Source organism: Salvelinus fontinalis, chromosome 29, assembly GCF_029448725.1.
Source record: "Salvelinus fontinalis isolate EN_2023a chromosome 29, ASM2944872v1, whole genome shotgun sequence".
NCBI lineage: Eukaryota > Metazoa > Chordata > Actinopteri > Salmoniformes > Salmonidae > Salvelinus > Salvelinus fontinalis.
The window spans coordinates 18,717,728-18,730,947 of record NC_074693.1 but is presented as its reverse complement, the minus strand read 5'-3'; the positions used below and the strand labels follow the sequence as shown (position 1 = coordinate 18,730,947).

The following is a 13,220-nucleotide window of genomic DNA, read 5'->3' as shown; positions in this document are numbered from 1 at the left end:
AGTTAGTCAGTGGTCGTTAATCTTGCTGTGGGTTAAGTACTGACTTGGCACTCGACATTTTTAGCAAGGACCTGCAGTGACGGAATAAGTTTACAAATCGGCTACATTTTGTGCGGGTGAGCCATGAACGGTTTCCCGCTGTCTGGCGTGCTCTTTCTGTGCGCCCTGTGCCTGCCGTCCACCCTACCGGGCGGACAGGTACCAGTGACTCCCAGCTGCCACGAGGTGCGCGCGTCATTTCAGTCTCTGCACCCCGGGTCGAAATGGGCAATGGAGACCCCAGTTTCAGGTAACTATAGCAAACCTCTTTTTGGTACCTGGCTCATAACAGTATGTTTTACGTATGATTCGATTGCGTTTGATTAGATTATGTGAAACAGTTTAATGCCTCAGTAGGCATAGCCTCAGTAGGCATATCTGAAGGTGCTAGATTTGAAATGAATTCTCTGTTTTAGTTTGCAATTTCATGTTAGCAAATTCCATTGTGAACTCTTCTAACTACAGGTGTACTGTGCCTCTTGTGGAGGACCGGACTACAGCTATTGTTTATATGTGTATTTCACACTATGTAGAAACGGACTATAATACTTGTATGGATATCAACCCCAATACAGGTTCATGTCATCAACAATAAACTGCACTACAGTTAAAAACGACCACCGATTTCTCAATGCTAGCTATGCTTCCCCCTTATACGAACGGAAGTTAGCATTTAGCAGTCACTTCTAAGCCTGAAAGGGGACTACCTCTAAATGTTATGCAGCGAAAAGAGTCAAATATATTCAAATCGGACTTTAGTAGCTACACAGTGGGCCCTTTTACAATGCATAAATCCTGATTGATTTTTACGAATATTCACTTTGTTTGATCAGATTTGTTGAATGTGCACCAGTCTATCCAACGGTCTGCGTTCCATTAACTTCTTTAACCATTAACCTATTAATTCGCCTACTGGGGTTATGTCATAAACCCTCAAAGTTCCAGAATGGGGTGAAAAGGGCAGTCATATTAGTCAGGGAGAAATACAAACCAGTCTAATTGGAATGAATGGCAGTAGAGGCATAATCCTGATTTTACTTTGCAGGAAAATAAAAGTAAAGCATGTGCTATATCAGAAGTTGTGTAATATATATATATATTTAAAGTTGAACCTTTATTTAAAATGGCAAGTCAGTTAAGAACAAATTATTATTTACAATGACAGCCTACCGGTGAACAGTAGGTTAACTGCCTTGTTCAGGGGTAGAACGACAGATTTTTACCTTGTCAGCTCGGGGATTTGAGCCAGCAACCTTTCGGGTAGTGGCTTAACGCTCTAACCACTACCGTACCTGCCACTAGCTACTCCCTGACTAGGCTACCTACTCTCTGACTAGGCTACCTACTCCCTGACTAGGCTACCTACTCCCTGACTAGGCTACCTACTCTCGGACAATATAATTATTGTCAACATAAAATATTGTCGTATCATTATAAATACAGTTTATACTGGATTTATACACATTTTCTATATAAATAGCCCTAAAATACAGTATCTGTAAACAGACCATAAATGTCTTCCTTTTTGTTTTCTTCTAAAGCTGTGAGTGCTATTATTTGATACAATATCAGTACTTGTTGCATTTACAACTTGTCTAAGTCATATCATCCACTGATTTCAGTCAGAGCATGGCTGTGGATTGACTGCATTGTTTGAATGGAATGTTGGCATATTGGTAGTCCGAGTACCTGTCTCTTTAGCTAACCTTCCACTCCTTGCCACTCCTTGTCATTGCCAAAGGCTCTTTGGCACATGACATGGAGTAGATTAGCTAAAGAGACTGGTACCCAGGCTAGCATATTGGCAGTTAATTTGAAATGTTTATGGAATCATTCCTCTTAAACTTTCTGGCTAACAAACATACAGTGCAGATAAATTATTCAAATTCCTTATTTTACACAATATCTTATCATAGCACTGGCAAACCATGGTTAACAAACTCCCTGACCAAGGTGGCTGACCTTTATCACATCATAAGAATATTAATTTCCATTCATTTCCATAGGTTCTCCCTATGAATCTTTAAATTTAAATGTAGGCTGTAACTCAGGCTCCTCAACAGAAACTCAGATAATGCATTTCATTCAACACAGAAACAAAGCAATGGTAAAACAGGGCAGTACTGTTCTGTTGAAGGATGACTGATCTAACATGAATCACCTGTAGGGCTTGCATATCCATCACACCTAGTTTGAGCACACCACGTCTCCCTGCTGAGAAAGAAGAGGAGGGGAGCTGATTGACAGAACTGACAGAGGAGAGGAGAGCATCTCCTTTGGCTATATAGAGCGCTACTCCTCAGTGTTACAGGGGATGGCATAAATATGAACCAGACTGTCATGGCCCTCAGAACATAGCATCTCATGAAAAGCTGCCTAATGATGCCAAAAGAGGACTCTATAGGGCTCTGGTCAAAAGTAGTGTGCCATTTAGGATGGAGTCTTCCACTCTTTCTCCCCATTACAAGCCCTTTTCAACAATACAAAAGCACGCAGAGTTGACTCTTACAGCTAGCTACAGTATCACATGCATCAGCCCACACACTTTTCTACTTCAGCCCTCTGGCTCACATTCTCCAACTTTCTCAGCATCCCTCAACCATGTTTTAACCATTTATTTGTGCCAGTGTAGGGCTTTGGTGGAAACATAGGAGCTTTATCTGTTGCCTCTAACTAACCATCTATCTGTTGCTTCTAACTAACCATCCAATTAAAATAATATAGTCAGACAGTGCCTTGAGCCAGAAATCTAATCCAACCTTTGTTATAGCCACTAAGACCTTGAACATGTATCTCGAATTAGAAAACCTTTTCCATGGTTACACAGGTTTTGAGCTGTTATGCGCTCAAAGCATGTATGGATTAGACAACCCAAATAGAACCGTATTCTTTATAGTGCACCTATTATAGTGCATTAGCTTTAACCAGAGCCTTATGGTCTATGTGGAAGTATTGTACTATGTGGAATAGGGTGCCCCACAGGTCCACATGGGAAAGTTACGTTTTCAACGAAAATCCTGGAAAGCGGGGTACAGAAGCAATCTTTCCCCATCAAAAGCAGTTCAGCCAAGCCTGAATTCAAGCAATATCGACACAAATCATTTTTTTCTATTATAACTGGATTATAGCTCCTGTCCAAATGTTGTGAATGATATTCACTATATTCATGTCATAGTCGCTAGTCAACTGCATTACACTCCAAAGTTACTACAACTTCAACCAGTGAATGCTTGCGATTGCTAGCTATATGATCTATTCTACCAGACTGTCTTAATGAGTGTTAGCATGCTAATAGCTCATCCAGTACATGAGAATGTATATTTCTAAGGCGTATGCAGTAAGTTGATGATGATATCACCAAAGTATGTTGTATCGGACATTTCAAACAACATTGCCAGCTAATGAGTAAACAGTCATGGTATTTAATTTAAGAAAATGAACAAGATTTAACAACGCAACCTTGGGGCTAATTTGAATGGGCACTAATGGCATATTTTGAGGGAATTTTACATCCGTGCCCAAGTACGACCCACATGACTGCAGGGAAAGTCACTCTGTGATAAAGTTATGGCACCATATACATTAGAGGAGGGCAATTTAGAATTTAATCTCTGTCTGTTTCCTCAGATGGAATGTTTAACCATGGTCAGTGAGTGAAATGGTCTAAATCGTTCTCACGTCAAGGAAATAAATGCTAAGACAAAATTGTCTAACATCAAATTCTTTAGTATCAAGTAGTACCAGCAGATATTAAGGTACAATATGCTGTTATAAGGGGGAAGAAGGATATCTTTTTCTTACTGATTTACAGTGATAAGAGTGTAACTAAAGTGATACAAGCCTGAGGCAGGACAGAATCCCCCATGGTCCTCTAGCAGTAGAGTGGATTGTGACTATGAGTTGGACTGTATAGCTGATTGGTGCATGGTCACACTGCACTGACGGAGCCTGTTGCTCCCTGGCATTCCAAATGATTCAGTATGTAAATTGATGCCTCTCTCGTGTCTGAATCTCAACCACAATGTTTTAGTGTCATGTCAGAGTGGCGAAGTGCTCTTCAGGTTAATTGTTTTCACTCCTAGTCAGAGAATCACATTCCCACCGGAATTAGAGCAGTGTAGCAGCAAACAAAAACATGCACTGTGAAGGTGTAAAGAGGCCATAACAAATCAACTTGCTCTCCTGAATGCATTCTCCTTGCTATTAGTAACAATGTCTTGGGAGACAAATTAGATGAGATGGAAGGGTTTGTAAGGTTCAAGGACAATCTCTTAGCAACTTCTAAAACAACTAGAGGCATTTAATTGGACAATGTCGGCCACTTTGCCCCTGCTGTATCTCTGCTTACTTGGCCCCTGGAGATGTACAGTAAATTAATGAGGACAGGCTTAATGTCAATTGGAAATGTGAAGGTTTGGACAGGCTTAATGTCAATTGGAAATGTGAAGGGTTGGACAGGCTTAATGTCAATTGGAAATGTGAAGGGTTGGACAGGCTTAAGGTTAGTTGGAAATGGAAAGGGTTGGACAGGCTTAATGTCAATTGGAAATGGGAAGGGTTGGACAGGCTTAGTGTTAGTTGGAAATGGAAAGGGTTGGACAGGCTTAATGTTAGTTGGAAATGGAAAGGGTTGGGCAGGATTAATGTTAGTTGGAAATGGAAAGGGTTGGACAGGCTTAATGTTAGTTGGAAAGGGTTGGACAGGCTTAATGTTAGTTGGAAATGGAAAGGGTTGGACAGGCTTAAGGTTAGTTGGAAATGTGAAGGGTTGGACAGGCTTAATGTTAGTTGGAAATGGTTGGACAGGCTTAATGTTAGTTGGAAATGGTTGGACAGGCTAATGTTAGTTGGAAATGGAAAGGGTTGGACAGGCTTAATGTTAGTTGGAAATGGAAAGGGTTGGACAGGCTTAAGGTTAGTTGGAAATGTGAAGGGTTGGACAGGCTTAATGTTAGTTGGAAATGGAAAGGGTTGGACAGGCTTAATGTTAGTTGGAAATGTGAAGGGTTGGACAGGCTTAATGTTAGTTGGAAATGGAAAGGGTTGGACAGGCTTAAGGTCAGTTGGAAATGTGAAGGGTTGGACAGGCTTAATGTTAGTTGGAAATGGAAAGGGTTGGACAGGCTTAAGGTTAGTTGGAAATGGAAAGGGTTGGACAGGCTTAATGTTAGTTGGAAATGGAAAGGGTTGGACAGGCTTAATGTTAGTTGGAAATGGAAAGGGTTGGACAGGCTTAATGTTAGTTGGAAATGGAAAGGGTTGGACAGGCTTAATGTTAGTTGGAAATGGAAAGGGTTGGACAGGCTTAATGTTAGTTGGAAATGGAAAGGGTTGGACAGGCTTAATGTTAGTTGGAAATGGAAAGGGTTGGACAGGCTTAATGTTAGTTGGAAATGGAAAGGGTTGGACAGGCTTAATGTTAGTTGGAAATGGAAAGGGTTGGACAGGCTTAATGTTAGTTGGAAATGGAAAGGGTTGGACAGGCTTAATGTTAGTTGGAAATGGAAAGGGTTGGACAGGCTTAATGTTAGTTGGAAATGGAAAGGGTTGGACAGGCTTAATGTTAGTTGGAAATGGAAAGGGTTGGACAGGCTTAATGTTAGTTGGAAATGGAAAGGGTTGGACAGGCTTAATGTTAGTTGGAAATGGAAAGGGTTGGACAGGCTTAATGTTAGTTGGAAATGGAAAGAGTTGGACAGGCTTAATGTTAGTTGGAAAGGGTTGGACAGGCTTAATGTTAGTTGGAAATGGAAAGGGTTGGACAGGCTTAATGTTAGTTGGAAATGGAAAGGGTTGGACAGGCTTAATGTTAGTTGGCAAATGGAAATGGTTGGACAGGCTTAATGTTAGTTGGAAATGGTTGGACAGGCTTAATGTTAGTTGGAAATGGTTGGACAGGCTAATGTTAGTTGGAAATGTGAAGGGTTGGACAGGCTTAAGGTTAGTTGGAAATGTGAAGGGTTGGACAGGCTTAATGTTCGTTGGAAATGGAAAGGGTTGGACAGGCTTAATGTTAGTTGGAAATGGAAAGGGTTGGACAGGCTTAAGGTTAGTTGGAAATGTGAAGGGTTGGACAGGCTTAATGTTAGTTGGAAATGGAAAGGGTTGGACAGGCTTAATGTTAGTTAGAAATGGAAAGGGTTGGACAGGCTTAATGTTAGTTGGAAATGGAAAGGGTTGGACAGGCTTAAGGTTAGTTGGAAATGTGAAGGGTTGGACAGGCTTAATGTTAGTTGGAAATGGAAAGGGTTGGACAGGCTTAATGTTAGTTGGAAATGTGAAGGGTTGGACAGGCTTAAGGTTAGTTGGAAATGTGAAGGGTTGGACAGGCTTAATGTTAGTTGGAAATGGAAAGGGTTGGACAGGCTTAATGTTAGTTGGAAATGTGAAGGGTTGGACAGGCTTAATGTTAGTTGGAAATGGAAAGGGTTGGACAGGCTTAATGTTAGTTGGAAATGTGAAGGGTTGGACAGGCTTAATGTTAGTTGGAAATGGAAAGGGTTGGACAGGCTTAAGGTCAGTTGGAAATGTGAAGGGTTGGACAGGCTTAATGTTAGTTGGAAATGTGAAGGGTTGGACAGGCTTAAGGTTAGTTGGAAATGGAAAGGGTTGGACAGGCTTAAGGTTAGTTGGAAATGGAAAGGGTTGGACAGGCTTAAGGTCAATTGGAAATGTGAAGGGTTGGACAGGCTTAATGTCAATTATTGGAAACAGGAAGGGTTGGTTGTGGGCCTGGATTGCAGGTATCACCCAGTTGGTAGCATACGTTTGCCATTTAGGTAGCAGAGTACTCCATGAGTACATTTGATTTACACAGCTGTTTATTTTCTGGTTATTTACTGCACAGCGTTTTGATCTATTATTTAGATTTCATTGTCCTCCGTCTTGGTATTCACCATACATCAGACCATGAACCAGGGGTTAAATACATGACACCAGACCATGAACCAGGGGTTAAATACATGACACCAGACCATGAACCAGGGGTTAAATACATGACGCCAGACCATGAACCAGGGGTTAAATACATGACACCAGACCATGAACCAGGGGTTAAATACATGACACCAGACCATGAACCAGGGGTTAAATACATGACACCAGACCATGAACCAGGGGTTAAATACATGACACCAGACCATGAACCAGGGGTTAAATACATGACGCCAGACCATGAACCAGGGGTTAAATACATGACACCAGACCATGAACCAGGGGTTAAATACATGACACCAGACCATGAACCAGGGGTTAAATACATGACACCAGACAAGGAACCAGGGGTTAAATACATGACGCCAGACCATGAACCAGGGGTTAAATACATGACGCCAGACCATGAACCAGGGGTTAAATACATGACACCAGACCATGAACCAGGGGTTAAATACATGACACCAGACCATGAACCAGGGGTTAAATACATGACACCAGACCATGAACCAGGGGTTAAATACATGACACCAGACCATGAACCAGGGGTTAAATACATGACACCAGACCATGAACCAGGGGTTAAATACATGACACTGATGCTCATCGGATGTGGCAGGGCTTGCAAACAATTACAAAAGGAAGTACACCCGGGAGCTGCCGAATGACATGAGCCTACCAGACGAGCTAAACTACTTCTATTCTCACTTTGAGGCAAATAACACTGATACATGCATGAGAGCACCAGGTGTTCTGGAAGACTGTGTGATCACGCTCTCCGCAGCGATGTGAGTAAGACCTTTCAACAGGTCAACATTCACAAGGCCGTAGGGCCAGACGGATTACCAGGACGTGTACTGCGAGGATGCACTGACCAACCTGCAAGTGTCTTCACTGACATTTTCAACCTCTCCTTGTCCGAGTCTGTAATACCAACATGTTTTAAGCAGACCACCATAGTACTTGTGCCGAAGAACACTAAGGTAACCTGCCTAAATGACTACCGACCCGTAGCACTCATGTCTGTAGCCATGAAGTGCTTTGAAAGCCTGGTCATGGCTCACATCAACAACATTATCCCAGAAACCATAGACCCACTCCAATTTGCATACTACCCCAACAGATCCACAGATGATGCAATCTCTATTGCACTCCACACTGCCCTTTCCCACCTGGACAAAAGGAACACCTATGTGAGAATGCTATTCATTGACTACAGCTCAGCGTTTAACACCATAGTGCCCTCAAAGCTCATCAATAAGCTATTGACCCTGGGACTAAACACCTCCCTCTGCAACTGGATCCTGGACTTCCTGACGGGCTGCCCCCAGGTGGTAAGGGTAGGTAACAACACATCTGCCACGCTGATCCTCAACACAGGGGCCCCTCAGGGGTGCGTGCTCAGTCCCCTCCTGTACTCCCTGTTCACTCATGACTGCACGACTCCAACACCATCATTAAGTTTGCCAATGACACAACAGTGGTACGCCTGATCACCGACAACATCGAGACAGCCTATAGGGAGGAGGTCAGAGACCTGGCCGTGTGGTGACAGGACAACAACCTCTCCCTCAACGTGATCAAGACAAAGGAGTTGATTGTGGACTACAGGACAAAGAGGACAGAGCATTCTCCCATTCTCATCAATAGGGCTGCAGTGGAGCAGGTTGAGAGCTTCAAGTTCCTTGGTGTCCACATCACCAACTAACTAACATGGTCCAAGCACACCAAGACAGTGGTGAAGAGGGCACGACAAAACCTATTCCCCTTCAGGAGAAAAGATTTGGCATGGGTCCTCAGATCCTCAAAAGGTTTGACAGCTGCACCATCGAGGGCATCCATACTGGTTGCATCACTGCCTGGTATGGCAACTGCCTGGCCTCCGACCGCAAGGCACTACAGAGGGTAGTGCGAAAGGACCAGTACATCACTGGGGCCAAGATTCCTGTCTTCCGGGGACCTCTATACCAGGCGGTGTCAGAGGAAGGCCCTAAAAATTGTCAAAGACTCCAGCCACCCTAGTCATAGACTGTTCTCTGCTACCGCACGGCAAGCAGTACCGGAGCGCCAAGTCTAGGTCCAAGAGGCTTCTAAACAGCTTCTACCCCCAAGCCATAAGACTCCTTAACATCTAATCAAATGGCTACCAAGACTATTTGCATTAAGCCAGTAAGCTTGCTCCAGCTAAGAGGTCATGTATTATATGAAGAGCACTGGATGATGGCTTTATTGATACATTTGATGGAGGACCTGAGTGCTGAGGATGGGAAGTGGTAATCTAATTTGGGGCTGAGGGTGTGTGTGGGCAAGGGAGAGGAGGGATGGGCCTCAGAAGTATGTCTGGGGCTGCATTACAAATCGCACCCTATTCCTTATATAGTGCACTACTTTTGACCAGAGCCCTGTGGGCCAGAGCCTAGATGGGCCCTGGTCAAAAGTAGTGTACTATATTGGGTGCCATTTGGGACGCAGATTGGAGGTGTATCTGGAGGAGGAGGTGACTGATGCAGAAATGTCCGTCCGCCCGCAGCGGGAAGAGGGAGCTGAATTCTAATACCGCTGCATGTGGTGCCAGGGGACCTAAGAACAAAAAGAGAGCAATTTTCCCCCCACACACATTTATTTAAAATCACGGCAGATACTCAACAGAACTGAACAGAAGTAGAGAAAGTACAGAGCTCTCCTCTCCTTGAAAGCGTGGTTGGGATGGCAAGGGGTGGGGGGCTTGAGTCAGAAAGCCTAAATGAAGGCTGCTTGTGAAAGCTTAATACTAACATGTTACGAAGGGCACCTCTGTATAATTAACCCCACCTCTGCCTTTATAAACCCCCATGGGGAAATTTAGTTTGTGGTTCTGTGTACAATTAAACTTATCATCAAGCATACAAAGACAAGACTAATACAGACAATAAATACTATAAGAATGTGTCACGATCGTCTTGAGGACAATGAGTGGACCAAGGCGCAGCGTGTGAAAAATACATCTTCTTTTATTTGGAAGACGAAAACGAACGAAAACAAAACAACAAACAGACGAACGTGAAGCTATAAAAGACTAAGTGCTAACATGCAACATAGACATAGACACTGACCCATTAAACGTACAAAACCCCTAGACAATCCAAAAAACACACACATTCCCCATGTCACACCCTGACCTAACTAAAATTGGGGCGGCAGCGTAGCCTAGTGGTTAGAGCGTTGGACTAGTAACCGGAAGGTTGCAAGTTCAAATCCCCGAGCTGACAAGGTACAAATCACAAATCTGTCGTTCTGTCCCTGAACAGGCAGTTAACCCACTGTTCCTAGGCATTGAAAATAAGAATTTGTTCTTAATTGACTTGCCTGGTTAAATAAAGGTAAAAAAAAGAAGAAGAAAAAAAAAAAAAAAGAAAACAAAGATAACTAAGGCCAGGGCGTGACAGAATGGATGCAAATGTATATTATATACATTACAGCCTGTTCTGTCCATGCTGGCTGGAGTGTTGATGGACATATTCAATCTCTCCCTATCCCAGTCTGTTGTCCCCACTTCCTTCAAGATGTCCACCATTATTCCTGTACCCAAAATAGCAAAGGTAACTGAACTAAATGACTATCGGCCCGTAGCACTCACTTCATGAAGTGCTCTGAGAGGCTAGTTAAGGATCATATTACCTCCACTTTACCCGACACCCTAGACTCACTACAATTTGCATACCGCCCCAACGGAACAATGGATGACGCAATCGACATCACACTGCACACTGCCCTTTCCCATTCTCCCAAGAAGAATACATACAGTGCCTACAGAAAGTATTCACACCGCTATACTTTTTTCCACACTTTGTTGTTACAGCCAGAATTAAAAATGTATTCAATTGAGATTGTGTGCCACTGCCCGACACACAATACCCCATAATGTCAAAGTGGAATTATGTTTTTTGAAACGTTTACAAATTATTTAAAAATGGAAATGCTGGAATGTCTAGAGTCAATAAGTATTCAACCACTTTGTTATGACAACCCTAAATCAATTCAGGAGTCCTACAATAAGTTGCATGGGCTCAGTCTCTGTGGAATAATAGTGCTAATCATGATTTTTGAATGACTACCTCATCTCTGTATCCCACTCATACAATTATCTTTAAGGTCCCTCAGTCGAGCAGTGATTTTCAAACACAGATTATACCACAAAGACCAGGGAGGTTTTCCAATGCCTCGCAAAGAAGGGCACCTATTGGTGGATGGGTAAAAAATAAAAAAGCAGACAGTGAATATCCCTTTGAGCATGGTAAAGTTATTAATTACACTTTGGATGGTGTATCAATACACCCAGTCACTACAAAGGGACAGGTATTCTTCCGGCTCAGTTGCCGGAGAGGAAGGAAATTGCTCAGGTATTTCACCATTAGGCCAATAGAGACTTTAAAACAGTTACAGAGTTTAATGGCTGTTCTCGGAGAAAACTGAGGATGGATCAACAACACTGTAGTTACTCCACAATACGAACCTAAATGATAGAGTGAAAAGAAAACATGCATCCTTTTTGCAATATGCCTAAAAAAAAATGCAAAATATGTGGCAAAGAAATTAACTTCTGGTCCTGAATACAAAGCATTATGTTTGGGAAAAATCCAACACGTCACTGAGTACCACCTTCCATATTTTCAAGCATAGTGGTGGCTACATCATGTTATGGGTATTCTTGTCATCGGCAAGGACTAGGGAGTTTTTTTAGGATGAAAATAAACAGAATAGAGCTAAGCAAAGGCAAAATCCAGAAGAAAACCTGATTCAGTCTGCTTTTAAACAGACACTGGGAGACCAATTCATCTTTCAGCAGGACAATAACCTTTAACACAACACTGGAGTTTCTTACCAAGACAACATTGAATGTTCCTGAGTGGAATAGTTACAGTTTTGACTTAAATTACCTTGAAAAATCTATGGTAAGACTTGAAAATGGCTGTCTAACAATGATCAACAACCAACTTGACAGAGCTTAAAGAATTTTTAAAGAATGATGTGCAAATATTGTACAATCCAGATGTGGAAAGCTCTTAGAGACGTACCCAGAAAGACTCACAGCTGTAATCACTGCCAAAGGTGCTTCTACAATGTATTGACTAAGGGGTGTGAATACGTTTGTAAGTTAGATATTTCTGTATTTAATTTTCAATACATTTGCAAAAAAATCTAAAAATATGTTTTCACTTTGTCATTATGGGGTAGTGTGTGTAGATGGGTGGGGAAATTATATTTAATCAATTTTGAACTCAAGCTGTAACAACAAAATGTGGAATAAGTCAAGAGGTATGAATTCTTTCCGAATGCACTGTATGTAAGAATGCTTTTCATGGACTACAGCTCAGCCTTCAACACCATAGAGCTTTCTAAGCCCATCACTAAGCTCAGGGCCCTGGGCCTGAACCGCGCCCTGTGCAACTGGGTCCTGAACTTCCTGACGGGCCGACCCCAGGTGGTGAAGGTAGGCAACAACAGCTCTGCTACACTGATCCTCAACATGGAGGCTCCACAAGGGTGCGTGCTCAGGCCCCTCCTGTACTCCCTGTTCACCCATGACTGCGTGGCCACGCACGTCTCCACCTCAACGTCAACAAAACGAAGGAGCTGATCGTGAACTTCAGGAGACATCAGAGGGAGCATGCCTCCTGATACGGCAACTGTCCGCAACCGCAGGGCTCTCCAGAGGGTGGTGCGATCAGCCCAACGCATCACCAGAGGCACACTGCCTGCCCTCCAGGACATCTACAGCACCCGGTGTCACAGGAAGGCCAAGATCATCAAAGAACTCAGCCTCCCTAGCCACGGCCTGTTTACTCCGGTACCATCTACAAGGCGGAGTCAGTACAGGTGCATCAAAGCTGGTGCCGAGTGACTGAAAAACAGCTTCTATCTCCAGGCTATCAGACTGTTAAATAGTCATCACTAGTCGGCCTCAGCCCATTACCCTGCCCTGACATTACCCTGCCCTGAACTTTAGTCATTGTTACTAGCCGGTACTCTACCCTAGAAGGCCAGCATCACGGAGTCACCTCTTCATTGTTGACGTTGAGACGGGTGTTTTGCGGGTACTATTTCATGACGATCCTGGTTGAGGACTTGTGAGGCGTCTGTTTCTCAAAAAAGACACACTAATGTACTTGTCCTTTTGCTCAGTTATGCACCGGGGCCTCCCACTCCTCTTTCTATTCTGATTAGAGCCAGTTTGCTCTGTTCTGTGAAGGAAGTAGTACACAGCGTTG

The 13,220-nt window shown here is 43.2% G+C and overlaps 1 protein-coding gene across 1 annotated transcript in view; it reads left to right on the top strand.

Moving 5' to 3' along the window:
- Nucleotides 1-123: 123 nt before the first annotated feature.
- The window catches only part of gpc3 (glypican 3), a 413,930-nt gene continuing 400,833 nt past the window's right edge, over nt 124-13,220 (top strand). The window contains exon 1 of the mRNA XM_055888482.1: nt 124-289. Within this exon, the coding sequence (XP_055744457.1) occupies nt 124-289 (166 nt within the window). The remainder of the gene's footprint in view (nt 290-13,220) is intronic.